Raw genomic sequence first — 20,015 nt, forward strand, 5'->3', positions numbered from 1 at the left:
ACAATTCACAGCAATAATGGAAGCAGGAATGAGAGGTCAGGGATTAAAGTTAAGTGTCTATATGTCTGTGTGTATGTGCAGGGGAGGAGGGGATTCCTGACAGAAATTGCAGCAAGATTCCTGCTCATGAAAGGCAGTTAGAATAACGAAACAAGCTGCCAAAGCCAGCAGCGATAAAGAACAGATCATACATATCATCAAGAAAGGACCCAAGATGATTTTGGAGCTGCTGTGAGTCAGCAGGGGAATGGTGAGTGCTAGGGTGAGCATGAGGGCAGATAGGGCAGAGTGCCAGGGCATAGTAGACTGGAGGAGTGGGGTTTACAGTGAGATATCTTTACCTATCTGATCCTGGATGGTGGTCACAGAGCCCTTTACGTTTGGAAATCAGACTGGGTATGAGTGGAAAGTACTTTGTTCTGCTGTGGGGGTGAATGATGCATCCATACTGGGAGGCAGGAATTTTACCTGCATGTTGCAAATACAAGGGATAAATTGGAGTCCACAGATTTTGCTGTAGCTCTGACAACTGACAGATACAGAAGTGTGTGTGTGCGGGGTCCCAGCTGGAGCTTGACAATTTTGCATCCAGGACTGTTGCTGTTTTAAGAAATATTGACCTGCTGCGTGGTGCTGAGGACCAGCAAGTTCCAGAAAGTATTTATGAGCGTGTGCACCCCTCACAGGACAGACTTGTCTGTACTGACAGGAGACTGCTTAATGAGCAGCTGCTTGGCCAATAGCATTGATGATGCAGTTGGGGAAGAAAAACCCAAAACAAAACACAAAAAAACCCTCATCTAGTAGAAGAGTCTTGCCAGCAGCAATATAGTTGCAGGCTCCTTTAGCACAGCAGCTAACAAGGTGGGAGGAGCAGAGCTGGCATGGGTGAAGCAGGAACAAGAGGATATGCACTTCAAGCCACAGCTCCAGCCCAGCCTCTTTGCAGGAAAAGATGTTTGTTGGCACCTGGCATCCTTCGGTGACAGTGAAGGCAGCAAGGGAAGAGCAGAAAGCACTGCTGGCCATTAGAAAACAGCACAGAGCTCTCAGGATCAACCTGCCCCAGGCTGAATGCTCAGAACTGCAAAGGCGGTTGGATCAGCCCCACCAGTCCATGCTAAACAGTAGGTCAGAGCAGATGACTGTAATCTGGCCTTGAAATCGATGGTTTTCTAAACAGCAACACTGTTTTCTATTGCCATTACAATTTTCTGGGCTTTCTGTCCATACTAAGGCCAGATTGCTCACACGGAAGAAAGCAAACAAGCTAATGAGTTATTTTGAGTTGTTAAATGCAGGGTAGCTGCAGGCAGAGTGACTTGTATGTGTCGCAAATGTCATAATGTTTTGCAGTTACCCAGACAACTCATGGAGGGGGTTGTCAGCTGAAAGCACTTATTTTGGACACCCTGAGGTTACATTTTAGTCCAAAACCCAAATTGCAGCCCTCTGAGTAGAGGCTTCTTTCTGCAGTGGCTATTTTTGTTATTATTTCTTAAAGCCCTCGCCATAAATAAAATACCCCATCTTTGGGAAAGCATTAGGGTGTGAGGATCACAAAACGGGAATTTGCCTCCATGCTGAGGCATTCATTCTTCTCTGTGTTTCGGATGCTTTTTGAAATGGACAGCTGAGGGGAGCTGCTAGGTTGACTGTCTTGCACTCAGTGATGCTGTCTCAGGCTCATTGTGGACCATGTCAGGGCAAGCTTTCACTGCCTCATCGATGGTGCAGTACTAAGGTGAGGGGTTCAACCTCTAGAAGCCATTTAAACTGGGTCTAACTGTAGTATATTTACAGTAAGGCAGACGACTTGCATACACAGGACAAAATATTTCTCGGGTATCTTCCATCTATGCGTTCTGATGTGAACTTTTTTTCCCCAACCACAGTGCTCCTTTCTTCATCCCAGAAGCAGAGCAGAGTTTCTCCTCTCTCCATAGAGATCATCACATACTGGACATACCATTTTTTGTTTCCTACCCACCTGGTTGTACTGGCACCCACAGCATATAGACAAAGGGTTTATTCTCCTATTTCCTATGCCAATTTGTCTCTCACGCGGAAATTATTGGGAAGAGAAAAAATACTCATAGGAGTGAAAGCAGCCCCCCAGCTTTTCAGACTAATCTTTCATGATCACAAAATAGGCATCTCACAAAACAGGCATCGAGCCTGAGTAAGCCACATGCATTTGTTTCACATACCATTGCTGTGCACAGTCAGCTATAAACTATTTCACAGCCCCTCATGGGAGATTTAGGGTCTTTAGGAAAAGGGTGGGAAGGACTGTATATGGCATGAACAGTTGACTGGAATGGATTGTGTGCATCATGACCTAGAAGTGCCTGTAAAGGATGGTGTAACTGATGATGACTAGGTCAAATGAAGGCACTTGGAGTGAGCTGGCAGGTCTTCCATCCACCTGGGTATTTCCATTGCCCCTGAAAAATGTTCTCTCTGCTACACTTTTCTCCCTTGTTCAATGGGCATCTTCAGGGTGACCCGGATCGGAGAGAAGGCATGACGGAGGTGTAACAATTTCTATAGGATCTGAGGTGCAGGAGGACATCTCCCCATCTCCCACCTCCCCATAAAGTCATTCCCTAGCCAGGCATTGCTACAGCTCAAAGGAGCACCTCTTCGTCAAAGCCCCCTGGAATTTCCTTTTTCCCGGTCAAGTTGAACAGAAAGGTTGTTTCTTAAAAAAAAAAAAAAGAAAAAAGAAAAAAAGAAAAAAAAGAAGAAGTAATTCCTGCGTGCAATAAAAAGATACACTATCTGCTGAATGAAATATAAAGGCTTCACAGCAGCTGTCTCCTGAGTTTGCATTTACTGCTGCTCCTGATTGGAAGGCTTGATAAAGATAATGGGATTTTTTACCTCCCTCGCCCTCTCCCTCCCTCTCTCCGAAAGGTGGAAGTGTAACAAATTGGATTGGAGTATGTTTCTCCTTTGTGCCAGCTCGCAGAGGAGCGTGCAGATCTGATGAGAGAGGGGACAGGGTGCTGCCAGCGAGGACAAGCTAACAGTTTTCACTTAGTGCTGTAAATATGGATGTCAGGGTCACCTTTTCCTCCTTTGCACCTTCCCTTCCCATTCCCTTGCTCACAGCCATTGCATTCCCTTTCAGATCAGTGTGTGACCACCTCAGCTGGCACTCATGGAGAAGGAGAGCGTGCAGTGCTCCTGTGAGACTAGGAAGAGTTCGGGGACCACAACTGGGGGTCCGTTCCCTGTCATTGCTCAGATGCATGATGAAGTGATTTGTATTTGGCCAGGGCAAATGGGCTGCAAAACTGAAGCCAGATGCTCTGAACCTGCCCTGCAGGTTGTTTTTCCCCCTGTCATGCTCAGGAGTGGGTCTTGTGCTGAGTCAGACTGGCCCTTCCTCTTCCTCGCATGCCTCTTTCTGCAGGAAGGCCAAGGGGAAGGGCTTGGTAATCCCCTGTGTCTGTGCAGGAGCAGATGAAATGAGGAAAAGAGAAAAAGAAGACAAGCTTCTGCTGCTCTGAGGACCCTATCCAGCCCTTGAATACAAATAAAGCACAGAATGAGGAAAGCTGTGCCTACCCTTCATATCAGAGCCTAGTGCAACACTGAGAACCTGTGCATCCCTCCCAAAACACTACATGAGTGTGTGTCCCTCCCCAAAGATGAGTCGGATGAAAGGAGGACCATAATAATATGCAGAGCTCTGAAGGAGAGATGTCAGAGACAACTTTCCCAAGAGACCACGAGGAAGGCACATGAGACACACTCTGTGACAGTAGAATTGGCTTTGGCACTCTGTGGGGCACTCCATAAGAGCACCATTTCCCAGCCCAGCCCAAACTTCAGCATTTTGTGCTCTTCCCAGAAATACCTGGGACCAGTTAGCTTCCAGGAGTCCAGTCCACTTGAGAATGAACAAAGAGCATCACCCTCGGACATCACAAGGATAATGTAGGTGATGATCTAAGGAGCTGGAGTAAATGAAGGGCAGTTCAGGATCAGTGCTTAGCCAACATAACCTTTGCTTACTCTCTGAGTATCTCCAGCCAAAGTAACACCCAGTAATAAACACAGCAGCTGACCTCTTCCTGCTAATTTAAATGAATAATAAAGGCAAGGGCGGCTTTCCCAATACATTTTAATTATGTGATAAGAAAACTGCTGAAACCAAAAGAAATTTGCAACGGTCCTTGCATTTTTATATTAGGAGAAATAAGCAGGGGTGGCAGGTGATGTCTCCATATCCAAGAGTTCATTTTAATTAACTCCCGCAAATGAATAGACTTTCTGTTTCGGCTCTGGCTAAACTGTGACTGAGACATGACAACCAAAAAGATAGCTTTGGATGGTCCAGGTTGTCTGTGGTTAAGCCACAGCTTTCACTGGTGTCACCAGGTGATACCACATTTCTCTCCTTTTGGCCTATAGGTGAGTCTGTGAGTCTCCTTGCCTATAGGTGAGTCTGTGAGTCCTCTGTGGGAAAAACTGTGACAATCCTCCACATGGAGCATCCTTCAAGATTTGAGCAAAAGGTGATACCCTGGGAAGTGACGGGGAGCTCCAGTGCTGCAGAAGGAGAGAAGCATTCATTATTTCAGGGTGGAGGCTGGAGAACTGGATGTGGTCAGAAACTGGAGCCCTTCTGCCCGCAGTCAGGCTGCTGAAGGCTGGTAGAGTTTACTTGCTCCATGCAGCAGGGTGTTGGTTCTGGCTCTGGCTCTTCTCCCGGTAGTGCCACTACTGTGTCCGAAGCTAAGGGCTTCCTCCATCAATTCTGGATTTGAGTAGCAAGAAGCGTTGTGTGAGCACTAATGGAGATTAACTACTCCCAGTACCGGGTCTGGTGCTGTGCTGAACAAGACACTGCTCTGCCCAGGGGAGCCCTTTCTGTGGCTAGGTCTTGGCACTTAGACATATCTCAAATATTGATAAAGGCTATGTCTATGCTGCTAAAAGAAAGAGGACCAGGGATGAATTTCTATCCCTGACACAAGTGACATTCACTTGCTCCTGTCCCATGGTGATGATTAACATACACAAGGACAGGCTGGTCTTGGAAACAACCACGTTGGAGCAAGAACAGAGCCAGGGAGTAAGACAAGAGTTAAGCACTGTGAATAATCAGGGTGCTAAAGCACCAGGCCTTGCTCTGTTCAGCTTTGCCAATGGATCAACAGGTCTCTGGTCATTGCTTTATTTATCTGTATAGAGCTCACCACTGCATGCTGCCGTGCCCTAGACTTGGACCTCTCATCTCTGTAGGCAACTACTCTATGTTCTGATCTCTATAAGGGGTCACTCTTTAAAGGCGTGGGTGTTTCCTGTGCAAAAGTTGTTTTGTGATTGCAATATCTTTTTATCAAGGGTAAAGAAACCAGTCTGGATAATCTAGGACTTGACTGAACATTGCCATATGGCTATGATTTTTGCATACTTTCCTCAACCATCTTCCTGAACTTTTAATGGTTCATCTGTCTTCTCTTTCCCTCTGGAAGGAGGGCTCTGGACATTTGTGCTTTCACATGTTGTATGTGGTTGGAGGCATCTGACAGAGTGTAAAGGCAATGACTGACATGCTGCTACATGGATGCAGCCTGCATATGTGTGACTACATGGATTATGGGTACAAGGATTACCGGGGGTCTGTCCCCTATCTCAGAGGCTCTGCACAGCAGAGTTCAATGTTCCTGTTCTCCTTGCAGAGTGGCGGCAAGCAAGCGGGGCAAGGATGATCCTTCAGGATGAAGACATCACAACCAAGATAGAGAATGACTGGAAGAGACTCAACACACTGGCTCACTATCAGGTAACTGTGTGAGAGGATGGGTAGAAGGTAGATCAGCTAAGAAAGTACAAAGGAGAAGGGCAAAGTGTTATTCTCTAAGATGCAGAGGTAAACAATGGTTGAGTGGGCAGTAACTGGGCAGAGCCCCTGTGTTGAGTACGTCCATCTTATTCCACTGTCCTTGTACTAATTACGCTGCACAACATCAGAGATTAAGCCAAGGGAAGAAAAAATTCACTTTCTCTCTCAAGGGAGGGGTATCCCTGGTGAGTGAAGGATGCGAAGAGGAGATGTGGTCATGAGGACAACACGAGTTAACATTTCTTATGTAGACAAACAGAAAACAAGCCCTCCCATCCCCCTTTTTCCAATGCATCGAAGGCCTTGTAATGCTAGCAGAGTTCAGAAGGATGGAAGAGAGAAAAATGGAAGGGAAGGAGGCTTAGTGTCTGGAAGAAAGAGGAGGAAAGCAGCATGACTGGAGACCATGGTGCAGTGGAGTTGTCACTGACCTAGGAAACCTTGTTTTCAATCCCTGTCCTGGTCGATGTGACCTGCCTTGGGACAGGGCTTCCCTTCATCTCTGTGTGATCTTGAGATCCATAAAAGAGGGCTAAAGATGTCCAAAAATATCTTACAAAAGTGGTAGATTTAATTAAAAATTGAGTTTTGGTCAAAAGCTCCCCCCACTCCTTCCCCCCCTTGCCAAAAAATACCAAAAAAACCCCCCCACACCTCATTAAGTTTAATCCAATGCTGACAATTTTGTCATTTCCTTAATCACACCTCAGCAATCTATGTTTCATAACAAGATTTTTTTTTTCATTTAAGAGCTGACCTGAGGAGGCAGCAAGCAATAATTTGAAAAGGAAACAAAAATTTTCACTTCAGATTGACTGAAGCATTGCTGGCTGACTTCAGAACACTTTTTTTCATGGGGAGCGGGGACGTTTTCTATTTTATTTCACCAATAAACCAAGCATAATTTTCTTTCCCTTCTGTGCTTTTTCCAGTTGTTTGCTTCAGGCAATGAGCTCCCAGCTATATGGATGAGCTGGGGCAGAACAGGTCCTCAGTTGCCAGGGTGCTGAGCTCTACATCGTTTACCCTGGCTGTCCTGAGGGCAGACATGGAGCTTGCTGGGACAGACACTGATATTCCTGTTGCCTCAGTTTCCCCATCTGTAGTGTGGGGCTAAAACTACAAAGAGCCAATAATTGCCTTCCATGATTGCTCAGGGGCTATTTAATTAGCTTCTGCAGTGCTTTGAAGATGAAAAACTCTATGCAAGTGCTAATTATTATTATTACACAGACAAGAGTTAGATGTTGTTAGCAGGGGTTTTTTTCACCCATCTCCTTTTTATGATGTCTTATTTATCACAGATTTTCCTGATACGGCTCCTCTGAGCCACCGGCTTGTTAATGTTTCTGATACAGGATCCACATGAATAGCCTAGGTGTAGAAATGGAAAGTCCAGCTCGTTTCAGAAAGCTCTGTTGTCTGTTGAAACACTATCCCGTGACATCTTGGAGCACAGCCACTCCAAACCTGCTGCTTTCCCGTGTCTGAGACCCTCTGACACAGCAAAGAGAAGGAAGTTGTGGTAGTCACTTCAGTCCACCAGTGCATTTGTCACGTGGAAGGGGGAGGCTGTGCATGGAGAGGCTGACAGGATCAAAGTGGAAAATGTAGGTATCTAGTTCTGAGCTAGGTACCTAGATATCACCTGCAATTGAGGTGGAAGGAATGGAAAATGTCACATCAGTTTTATCATCCTTATGGGACTTCCCATCCTTGATGTTTGAAATAGCTCAGGTGATTTTATTCTTCTTATGCTCCTGTTCTGCGGAAGAGCTTCCTTGTGAAGAACCTACTGTCAGCTTTACTGAGGTTAATGCAAAGATTTACATTGTCATCACTGGGCTTTGAATCAGGACCTGAATGGAACAGAATCTGCTTTGTCATCAGTTGTCCTATTGCCCAAGTGCAGGCTTTTAGTGGTATAACAGGAGATTTTGTCCCTTTTTTGTTAATAGACCCACTGAAGAACGCATTGGAAGCTTTGGGCCAAAACTACTGTCCTGCCTACAGTGACACTGTCTTACAGCTCAGTTTCTGCTGCTTGATTTTCTGCTGTCCTTGGCATGCTCCTCAGCCAGTTTTCAGAAGCTTATTGACAAAGTCACTTTTTCTCTACAGGTGCCAGATGGATCTGTGGTAGCTTTAGTCTCCAAGCAAGTCACTGCCTACAATGCAGTCAACAACTCCACGGTCTCCCGGACCTCAGCCAGCAAGTATGGTAAGGGCCTGTGTGCTGATATGGATTGAGAGAGCACTGGAGGAGAGAGCCCAAACATCATGGTGGTTACAAGACACTGAACACCAGCAGAGAGAATGATAGGCAGATGACTAGTTGATATGATTGCTTGAGGAATGGCAGGAGGAGAGGATTTAGCCATCTAAAACTTAGGTATCTGGTCCAAGCTGCTGATCCAAGTGGTTGGATTTCTCTTAGGAAGTACTTCTCCTCCCTCATTAACAGAAGGAGAAGCCTATATAATTAGCTGCCTACATTTTAGATCACTGAATCTCACTCTTAGAGTTTGCACAGGGAGAGGCAAGGGAGAAGCACGGCACACTGTATGGGCTTAGTCATTCTGGTGAGCAAAGTCCTTGGAGCATGGTCTGTTGTGAAGATGAATCTGTGGCACAGATGAGAGGCTTCTGAGACTACAAACAACCACAATCTGCATAAGGCATAGCCTGTCTACAATTATATCTCAGTGTGGGTGTTGTGTGTCCCACCCAGCTATCTTATTATCCCAAGGGAATTTGCACCTGGATTAATAATAATAGTGGCTTACTGAGGTCTTGTATCAGTATATCTTAAGGCAGTGGATTGTTGTTCCCACTTCATCCATGAGACAACTGAGAATGAGACAGCTGTGAAATACAGGCCAGGTGGAAATTCTTCTGTAGAGCCAAACAGAGACCTCCTGAGTCTCACTCACACCTTTCTCCCCTGCACTAGAATTGCTGCCCAGGACATGTCTAACTATGGTAATGCTGGAGGGCAAAGCAAAACATCTCTAATGTGCAACCAGAGTGCTGCAAAACCACCCTCCAACCTGGATGCAGCTGTCATATCAGTTCATTATTATTTTTTAATTTCTGAAGGCATCTCTGATCCTTCTTACTCCCTTTAGCTTGAGGGAAAGTACAGTTTCTCAATGTCCAGAGGAGCCCCCTTCCTCTTTCTCCAAGGACATAAGCAATCCACCAGACCTTATTAATATTCATCCTCTTTGCCATGTTGTTGCAATTACTGAAAGACACAATGACCTTTGAAAAAGAAGACTTGAGGGGGGGGTAATTTCTGTTGGATTTCTTTAATTCTTTTGCCATTTGATTTTTCAGGAGGAGGGAGTGGGGAAGAATGCAGGGGGAGGAGAAGATGTGGTGGGTCAGAAGTGATTGTTAATTGCAATTAAGAAAACAGCATCCAGAGAGAAAAAGGATATTCCATCTGATAATTAATATGTAGAGATTGGTAATGCATTAATGAGGCTGATTCAGATCTTGCTATGGAAAGGTGCAACACTCTTCTGTTAATTATGGTTGGAAAAGACTCTATCTGCAGCATTACTGGAAGGTCAGGGAGAAGGGAATGCCTCACGCCATCACTCAGAGGCAAAGAGAGGTAAAATTTGGAGGCTAAAGGTGACCTGGGAGAGGAAATTTGTGCAGGCCCACCTAGGGTTCTGATTTACTTTCTGTCAAAACAAGATTTTGGAGCAGGGAGGATGGCTGGGCAGGAGTTATTGGATTCCTTTGATGCCAAAGGAGGGAGGGGAGGAAGCTCCTCCTAAGTCTGGGGATGGGGAGGCAAGAGGTCATGTAAGCTACATCAATATTACTATGCAAAAAGGTCGTGGCCTGCTCTCTGGCCATAGAGCCAAGCAGCATGGCATGGTCTGACTAACATCCATACAAGTAAAACAAGTTGTACTTGTCCATACCAGTTGGCACTATCCCCTGAACTAGTCCTGGGCAGTGTCTGACACTGACAGTGCTAGTTACTCCAGGCCAAAGCTTTGCCAGGGAACATGATAAGAGGTAAAGAGCATGGGCAACTGAAAGTCAGTGTTTGAGCCTTTTTTAATTTAATAGTGTAGACATTGGCATCACGTCTGGCTTGGCATCATCCCTTGTCTTTGTTGAGCAAATCAGTCATAAGATAATGCTTTGAAAATAAGGCCTGCTCCATACAGCTGCTTTGGGGGCTTCTCTGTCTCACCCTGTAATTTCACCAGGAAATATGCCCTTGCTGCCTATTGTTACAAATTGATTGATGGAAATTTATTTAATACTAATATGGAAATGCTGTGCTTGTGAGAGCAGGGACATCGCAGTATTGCTACAGCCTTCCCACTTTGGAGACCCAAACTAATGTCTCCCCAGGGTGGACTCACCCAGGGTGATTGTCTCAGCCCCACACCAGAATCTGTATGAGCATCCACTCCATATACTGAATGGAGGAGGTACCTGCTACCCAACGCAGACAGAAGAGGTCTTCTTGCCTGTCTGATGAGAAACTTCTGTGAGGTGGCGTGTCATTAACATATTTCCTTGGTGATACCCATTAATCCCAAAACGAGTGCTACTAGGGCTGAGACACATGCATCTCTCTTTGCAGAAAACATGATCCGTTACACAGGCAGCCCGGATAGCCTCCGTTCCCGCACCCCCATGATCACCCCTGACCTTGAGAGTGGAGTCAAGATGTGGCACTTGGTGAAGAACCATGAGCATGGTGACCAAAAAGAAGGTGACCGGGGCAGCAAGATGGTTTCTGAGATCTACCTGACAAGGCTACTTGCCACCAAGGTACATGGGGGGGGAGGGGGGAGGGGGAGAAATGGGTTTTTAAAGGCTGCAGTGGAACTTCTTTCCTACAAGAAATGAGAGACTACTCAAAGGATGCCAAAGGGGGATAAAGAGAGAAAGAAAATAGAGCAAGAGGAGTTCTCCAAACATGGAGGGAAGGAGCTTGAATTTAGAAAGCAGAGTCAAAAAAGGGACATTGGTGAGCAACGAGGAGTAAAGAAACCAGGGCCATGAGACTGGCGGAGAAAGTCAGCACAGGGGTAGGTGTGTATTGGGGTTGTCGATTATACTGGCTTGTAGTTTGTACCAAAATTGAGCAAATGAAGAGCCAGGGAGTAAATGTACCCAGATCATGTTCCAAGGATGTGTCATGCCTCACAGTCTGAAACAGGCTCCTCTGCCACAAAACCCTGAGTTTTGTGGTACGAGTTCTTCTTCTCCACCATTCCCTTGGCCCATAAAGACTCTCGTGCCGATGACTTGGCAGGGGGTTAAGTTGACCATGATGTGGCTAATAGGTGGCCAGCTCCAAGGAGACCAAGCAGAGTTAGCTGCCCATCCTCATTGAGACATGAAAAGCTCTGGGTCTCCAAAGAGAACATACAGATTAAGTCAGGTGGGGGCAGAGCAGGGACATCCTGAACTGAATCTCCAGACACATCTCACACATCACCACTGGCCCATGGCAGGTCTCTGCAGAGAAGGCAAGGACTGCCCATGCTGTGAAGACTTGCTCCCAGCAGTGGTACAGACCCAAGTCCTCTTTTATGTTGTGATCTGGCTGGTTGTGCTTTCCCAAAACAACATTTCTTGGGTGTTGGGAAGTTAGTAGGATCCCATCTGCTCAATCCATATTGCCCAAAATGCTGGAAACCAGCCTCCTATGTGGGTGCCTGCCACAGCCTGCAAAATTTCTGTAGTGGTGCAGTATGTGAGTGTTTAGCGTAATTGGGGATGCAGCACCATGGGGAGGACACTTGCACAAGTGGATATCACTCAAGCTGACAGGTCTAAAACTTCCTGCAGTGGACTTTGGCTCCACGACAGCAAGACAAAGTGGCTTAATTGCCGCTGTCTGCACAGAAAGAACTCACTGTCACTCACCACCACGTTGTCCCTTCCCTGCAAAGGGCATGGCCAGTTCTTGCTGCAGCTGGCTCTCTCTGGGGTTGACAAAAGCTCTCAGACTTTTCACCTTCTTTCATCTCTAACCAAGACTATCTTCCACCTAACTCACTTGTAAAGGTTCCACAGGAGCGTGGGCAAAAGCAGTTGTCAGAGTTTACATTTATTTGCTCTTCCACCTTATGGATGGTAGTCTCCTTGGAGAAGACTGCATTAATGAAGAGGCTGCAACAATCTCCTTTTGCACCCCAGCAGGGACTAGGGCAGGTGGGGAGGAAGGCAGTATAATCAGAGAAAGGCTCCCTTTGCTGTTCTGCCATCCTCTTGAACCACAGAGCATCTTTGTGCTCTAATCTCTAACATGAGAGTTATCTCAATGCATCCCAGAAGTGGAAACTGTAGCGTAGCTGTGGCTCAGGTGTGGCTGATCACGTGTTATATCACCCTGTTCTGAGCGATCAAACAGCCCAGTCTTCCTCCCTTCTCTGAAATTTTGACTATTATAATTTCTTGTCAGGGTGTTAATAGGCACAAACACGATTTCATGTGTTCACGCAAACACAGAGTTTTCCCATCAGACAGGTCTCCATCACATGCTTATGTCCTACCATAGAGTTTTACCTGCACATTTTTTTCTCAACTCATTTTGCCTCTGGTGTCTGACTCTCCCCACATCCTCACTCAGTTTGTCTACGTTGCAGTGGGATTTGGGGATAAAGTGGCTTTGTCTTTAGCCCTTGGTACGTGCCCAGGTCCCTGGCTCAAGTTGCTTTTACGGATCACACAACGTAAAAAGAAAGTGATACTCCCCAGGGCCCAGGCCCCAGCTGGTATAAACCAGCAAGCATTGGACCAGTGCTGATTTACGCTGTCTGGGGACATGTCCCCTACCCCACCACTGAACCGCTTTTGCTTTCTGTTCCGGATCACAAACTCAACACTTGCTCTTTTTTTTTGTGGAGATGGCAGGAAAGCAGCTGCAAACTTGCACAGCAACAGGGAGAGTAGAAAGGCTGGGGGTTTATTGCTTCCCCTCTTGGGCTGAGCAATTTTCTTTTCTCATCATGACCATTTGAGGGAGGGAAAGAGGAGAGAGAGCAATTGCTAGTAATACAATCTCAGGGAATACTTAGTTAAACTGACAATGACTTTTCTTCTGGTAAATCCCTGACCTCTGAGACCTAGAGTCTCTTGCCTAAAAGCCTCAAAGGTTTTCTTTGTGTTTGTGTGGGTGAGCATGTAGAGAACTAATTCCCTCCAGAAACTGAACCTGAGGGCAGCTCTTCCATGTCAGACCAACAAGATTTCCCCTTGGGGGCCCTTTCTGAGTCAGACATGTGCTGCAGGGCTCTACTCACCCTGTAGGAGTTCACACAAGCAAAAGGTACCTCTGTTTGTTTCCCAAAGAATAAATCAAGTGGTGAATCAGCAAGAGACACCAGCTTTCTAATTAAGTATTTGTTAGCACTATGTAAACTTGAGCCACTCTGGTGGAACCTGGTGCTTCATTTCTAGTAAGGAGAATTTCTTTCCTGGGTCTGCAGAGAAAGGGGAGGGTTTTATTTTTCAGAAGAGGAAATCTTGCATGTCAGGAAATGTTTGTTGGAGATTTGATTGCTTTTTGGTTATTTTAACAGCTGTATTGTTTGTTCACATATAAATGCCTATGAAAATCTGGTGGCAGAGCAGAGGTTCAAATGTGGGCTAGAGCTCCCCATTCATCAGGGAAAGCGTGCCTTGCCTGGTTCACCCCCAAACCCAGCCTGCAGCTCATCTGGTTATCACAGCTCCTCAACTGCCCCCTTCTCCAAGCCTGGTCACCCTCTGATATTCCAGCTCTTCACCTTCTTGCTAAGGGTCAACTGTCCTCAGTGGCTTGTCCAGGGTGGTTCTCCAAGCACAGGATCTGGGATTCTCCTCCCTGAGGAGCATAAGGAGACCTCTGCAGTATCTGGAGTGGACATTACTGAGGCCTGCAAAGCAGTACCTGACACATCCATGCATTGCTGCTAGGGTTTGCCTCGGTCCCATGCCAATGGGTAGTAAAAAATGAGGAGGCCTCTTGGGGATTAAGGTGAAGTTTGTGTTATTTATTATACTACTCACGCATATGAAACAGCCATCTCTCTGCAGGCACTCTTGTCCCATTTGTCTCAATGACACCTTCTGCTCTGCTCTACATTCATCTGACTTCTACTCCCAGCTTAAGAATTGGCCCTGGATGAAAGCCAGCATAGAAAATGGCTAGTTTTTGTCTCATACATGCACTAAAGCAGTTAAGGATAGGGCTCAGAGGAGAGAAATTTCAGTGGGAACATAATCCAGGCCTCTCCATCACCATATACCTGAGATGGAGCAATGTATCCCACCACAGCTCAGCCACTCTCCCTGGCAGGGAGTGCTAGTAGCACTAGCACTAGAACTAGCACTAGTAGAGAAGACAGGTAGTATCTTGACCTACTCCATCTGTCTGCTAACCAGATGTAGTGGATATTGTGAAGATGCACATGCCTGCTTAAAGACATCTGTACTGAAACTTCCAACTCATGTCACATTTAACAGACATTAGATGGCTCCCACTTTTCAATCACACTTTCTGGTCCTGAGTCACAGACATACTGTTTTCAGTGGGTACCAAAATTCAGTATCTTCTTCCCACTTGGTATCTCACATCCTTCTCTCCTTCCTTCTCCCAACAGGGCACCCTCCAGAAATTTGTAGATGACCTCTTTGAGACCATCTTCAGCACTGCTCACCGTGGCAGTGCACTTCCCCTGGCTATCAAATACATGTTCGACTTCCTGGATGAGCAGGCTGACAAGCACAACATCCATGACCCCCATGTGCGGCACACCTGGAAGAGCAATTGGTGAGTGAGAAACCCCAGTACAGTCCAGCATGAGGTCCTGGACTGGAAGGAGAAGAGAGGGATGTGTGGTTTGGGATCTGGCTGCTGGGGAAGCTGAGGAGCCTGGTGTGGGGTTCAGAGCACCAGGCTCATTCTTCCCAAGCCTATGGGGAAGTCAGAAGATCCCAGAACCCAAAGGATGCTCTCAAGGATGGAGCGCTTTGGCTAAACAGGTCCCAGTTTGCCCTGTATTACATGGGGATGGCAGTATTCCTGAGGGACCTCAGGAAAATATAGGAGGAAAAATGGTGAAGTATTTAACTGCTGCAGTGTGCAGGCCCATAGTAATGTCTAGGGAGGCATGGGAGAGGATTCAGCACCACTGTCTTCATCAAGACTGGGTGTTTGAATTCCCACTATAGCCAGAGTGGGGCTAGAGCTCCATTTGTTTGCCCACACATAGGCATCTAGTACCATCTGAGATATTTTAAGGTATCCCAGACATCCACAGGGGATGTGCAGCACCCACAGGAGACTTGTACCTTCCTGGGCTGGCAGCTGGAGGCCAGGAGAGCATCTCAAATGGTACTAAGCACTTAAAAGGTCTGGAGCTGGATGTGAGTCTCCTTCAGAGCGAGTGACAAAGTCTGACATCAACCCCCTGCTCTAGCTGCCGGGCAGCAGCCCCTCTTCATACATGTAATGGGACAGCGGGGGAAAGCCACGATCGGTGGAGAGAAAAGATCTCTGCGGCTCCTCTCCGCTGAGTCTCCCTGTTGGAAAGAGTCCCCTGGGGAATCGCTCCCTCCACTTCTCCTGTGCAAATACAGGGACTATAAAAGGAACAGCAGAGGAGAGCCATGGGGCTCCCAGCTCATGCATTTTTTCCTTTTACCAGCCATGCTGATGGCAGATCGTCACAGCGCAGTGACATAAAAAAAGAAACCCCATGCACCAAAGAGGCTTTCAACTAATGAAACATTAGCATATTATTAACATTATCTGCGGCACTAATCTAAGGCTGATTGCAGCCACTCAGACTAAATGAGCAGGAGGTTTATTTAAGGGGGAGGGGGGAAGGCAGAGCGTGTGTGTATGTGGGAAAAGGGGCAGTATGAAGAAATCTGTTCAATCAGATTAAATTAACTCAAAGTCACATCACAGGCTTCATTATTCCCAGCTAGGGACATTGTGCCCCCAGCCCCTCCCCACACCCGTACACACGCTCAGGCTCACATACATGCACTCTCTGCTCGTCCTCACTGTGGCTTGTGTTTGCCATCCAAACACCTGCAGAAGAAGTTCTGCACAGTTTGCTCATCCACCTCATCCCCCAAAAGATGAATCCTCCATTCCCAGCCTAAAATGTTTCCCTCGCACAACTCCTATCAGCTCTTATTTCCAGCATCTCCTGCTTCTCCTGAACTTCTGCCCCTTCCCCTACAGAGGCTGCTTGGCGGATAGAATTACCTGTGTGAGGTTTTCCTTATATTTTCTCTGTGATTTTGATGGCTCAGGAGAACACACAGTGGTTTAGGAAAACGTGGTGTCATCTCTCTATCAGGACATGCTAAACTGCCTGCTGTTAACCAAAATGTATCGAACTTGGAGATGAATTTTTTATGGTGCTGTGAACACATGGGGGTAACAAGCAAACGGAAGGAACTGAAGAACTGGGGAGTTTAGCCTGAACATCAGGTGAATTTGTTAAGCTGAAGAATAACCTCCCCTTGGGAAGGTACAGACACTGAAGGTAGACTTAACAGTCTACCTGACAGAGAGACAAGAGTTTGACTCTGTGATCAGTGACACATCTCAGCTCCTAGGCCACAATCATATGAGTGCATTTGCCCTTACAAAAAGGCTTGAGGCAAAGGCTGGAGGTAGATACCTCAGGGCATTTCATACAAATGAACTGCTCTTTTGAGAAAAAGGGGGGAAAAAGGGGCTTTGGATTGCAATTGGAATAACATTTCCTTGGTTAGGGCACATATATTTTCATTTCAAAGTTTGCAACACTTGTTTCCCAGTTCCTTTTTTTCCTTGAAGCAACAGGGTTGTCCCTGTCACGTAATGACTGCTTCATGCCCAGTGTGCTAGGATTTTATGTGGGCTTGGGCTTGAGCTGTGGAGCATGACAGTACACGGTGCCACAGCACACAGTGCATGCCATTAACACTCCTAGTCTCAGCCTGGGAGCTCTACCTACCTCTCTTCCCATGGGGTTGCTATGAGGGCTAAAAGCCAAGTCCCTCAGTGGCAAACGTTCACCATAAGTTTTGCAGATGCAATGACTGTCCTCATCTGATGAAGCAGCCAACAGGTGCAACTTTACCTTGCAACCTAACGTAGAGAAGTTAGGAGTCATTTTCATCACCTCAGTTATACTCCCTTTAATTTATGTGCAACTTCAATATGATGGCATTGACTTCAAGACTGACAAAATATGGCTTGTAAGGATAACGGGGACAAAAGCCACTCCCAAGGTGACTCCACTGCCATCCCTAGAGTCCTGTAGGGGAGGAATTTATTGGATATCAAAGCTTATCCCAGAATCCTTATCTCCACACCATGACCTTTTACTCCCATCCACCATTTACCATTGTAACCTCACACAACAAAGCTTGTGAACGGTGCACTGAGTGACTCACCTCTTCCACCCCTCCCACCCCTCTTGCAGCCTGCCATTACGGTTCTGGGTTAACATGATCAAGAACCCGCAGTTCGTCTTTGACATCCACAAGAACAGCATCACAGATGCCTGCCTCTCTGTAGTGGCTCAGACTTTCATGGACTCCTGTTCGACCTCAGAGCACCGTCTGGGCAAAGACTCACCGTCCAACAAGCTTCTCTATGCCAAGGACATCCCCAGCTACAAGAACTGGGTGGAAAGGTGAGTTTTAGCTCTAGAAATAGGAATGACATAAGCAAGCGATACAACGAAGCTCTGCTTCATGGATGGAAGTAGGAGGCATCATCAGTATTGCTTTTGGTAGCTGCCTCTGGGCTTTTTTTCTTTGGTTATTACCCAAGTAGAAAGCTCCGTGTTATCTTTTTATTCCCACATGCCTTGCAGTGGAGATGGAAATTTAATTAGAGGTGTGAACTGAAGGTGTTTGCCATCATTGTTTCTGTTGAGGAGAAACTGTTGAGAAGCAATGGAGGGAGAAAGGAAGGGGAGGTGATGTGTTTAAGCCCTGTGAAAAAAGCCCTACTTGGGCTTCTAAGTCTTTCCACGCAGACCAGAAGTGGTTTGCTGTTCTCAGCATCATTGTGACAGTCCCCACACTGCCTAGATCCCAAGAGTCATACAATTAGCTCCCCTTATTCTGAGTCCAGTAGCTTTTCTTGGAGGCTTTTCTGTGCTTTGAATGAAAGGCCGTAAGATTGACAGGCTGGCGACTGAAGCTCTGCAGGTATTTTCTGAAAGGTCAGAGGTCTTTCCAAGCATTTTATCCACATCTGCAAGACCTGCAGCTGTACTGTTCAATCTACTGCACTGAAGGTCAGTGCCTGGCAAAGCTACTCTACAGGGAATACAGCCAAGACAACTATTCCTTCAGTTTCTCTAAGATTTTCCGCAGGACAAGCAAATAGCACATCTTGCACTCCGTTCAGCAGGAGCCTGTTTGCTGGAGCAAGCCTTGCAGAAGTTGATCTGTGCTTTGTTTTCCAATATGCTACGCTTGCCTGGTGTTATTGACAGATTTGGGAACTGCACAGATGGAGAATGATTACTACTCTGTAAATACGAGGATGGGTTTATCTTACAGATCATTCCTGTACAATGCCATCCAGTTTTAAGCAATGATTTGTCTGGATGATTTCATAGGCACTGTCTAAAATTGATACCACGCCGTGCAGGTTATATGAGACCTCTGCTACTGTAGGCACACTGTGCTGTAAACCACTGTATTTCCTTTGGTGGGGATGGTTTTCTCTCATTTTGTGAAAGGAGAGCACGGCTGATGAAAGAGCTCTGTCCCCTAGTTGGCATGAGGTGACATTTTTTACAATAATGCTCCCATTGGTCTCTGATTTGTCTGGACAATTATTTTTAGATGTGGTTAAACACTTCTGCAAATGTCGTTTCTAGGCAACCTATAAGTCTCTTACGAGCTACCTTGCTTAATTATGACCTACTTCTGGTACTGTGTCCAAGTTTCTTAGTATGTATTGAGGTTGATTGCTGGATTGACCTGGATAGGGGAAAGGGGTGTTTGAGATTCATTTAGGAATCAAGTTTGCACCAACAGTGGCCCAAAGGTGTCATACTCCAGTGACACTTTAGCAACCTTCCGTGTAAGTGGGTGGTTGGTGTCTGTAGGCAAATACTTTGTTTTACTTATGACCCTTGTTGATTTTTTATCTTTGGACCTGGTACATTGGAGTAACAAACTGAGGTACGTAGGTGAAGAACAGGGTATTTCCTCATGCAACACCTTTTTTTTCCTGGACAAACAGAAGGCTGCAGTTTCCTTCTATTTTTTCCCCAGTATTGATTTCACTTTATAACTTTTTGGACCTAAATTCTGTTGCCCAGTGATCTTCAGCAATAGGTGCTGCATTTCCCTAGAAGTTTTCCTGAACAACTGGGTTTGCAAATGAGGTACATAACACCTCCTGCTGCTAGTAAGCAGCACTGGATTTCTGTGCCCAGCATGTGCTGGGTTTTTATCTGCACTGATGTCTGACAACTTGAACTGAAGCCCAAGGGGAGGCTGTGGATTTTGGAATATGGTTAGAGCTTCTGCCCTCCTTATGTTTTTGTGTGTCAATTCCACTGACTCAAGGCACTGGCACCTGGATGCTGTGGTAGATCAAAGAAAAAACATATCAAGAAAGAATAGAATATAATAATTTCAATTCTACCCTGAATTAATTAATTCCTTTTTTCCATTCTGAAACTGTACTTTGAGGGAGTTATTCCAAATCCAATGGCTTCCAGCACTGGTTGGAGCTATTTCTGTAGTCAGTATCAGCTGGAGACGGCATCCTTCAAGACCACTAGACGTCTTCAAAGAGCAAATCATAAGATAAAAAGATTTTCAGTCGGTTAGGTTGAGAAGCAGTTGAGTAAATCAGAAGAACCTGAAATCAAATTAACTTCTTTGATGAAGAAGAATCTATAAGAGGGCAATTAGGCAGTGGTAGATTGTAACCCTACTTGAAGGCACTATGGAATAAAGACAGGCTCCTGTCTTTTAACAGGTCTGTTGGAATGGTAGCTGAGCTGGGGTACTCCAAGCCTTCCCTTTGCAACTCCTGGTTTCTCAGTGTGGAGTGTGCCTTTAAGACTCACAAAACTCAAAGCAGAGAATGACCCTGGCACAAGAAGCAGGCATGGGTGAAAATACATACCTCCAATCC

At 46.1% G+C, this 20,015-nt stretch overlaps 1 protein-coding gene across 6 annotated transcripts in view; it reads left to right on the top strand.

The window, feature by feature from the left end:
- PLXNA4 (plexin A4) overlaps positions 1-20,015 on the top strand; it is a 431,262-nt gene that overhangs the window by 402,898 nt on the left and 8,349 nt on the right. For all 6 annotated transcript variants that reach the window (XM_072864978.1, XM_072865153.1, XM_072865238.1 and 3 more), the window contains 5 exons: positions 5,700-5,803; positions 7,985-8,084; positions 10,482-10,672; positions 14,497-14,666; positions 17,326-17,538. In XM_072864978.1, the coding sequence (XP_072721079.1) occupies positions 5,700-5,803; positions 7,985-8,084; positions 10,482-10,672; positions 14,497-14,666; positions 17,326-17,538 (778 nt within the window). The remainder of the gene's footprint in view (positions 1-5,699; positions 5,804-7,984; positions 8,085-10,481; positions 10,673-14,496; positions 14,667-17,325; positions 17,539-20,015) is intronic.

Source organism: Ciconia boyciana, chromosome 1 (assembly GCF_034638445.1).
Source record: "Ciconia boyciana chromosome 1, ASM3463844v1, whole genome shotgun sequence".
Classification (NCBI taxonomy): Eukaryota; Metazoa; Chordata; class Aves; order Ciconiiformes; family Ciconiidae; genus Ciconia; species Ciconia boyciana.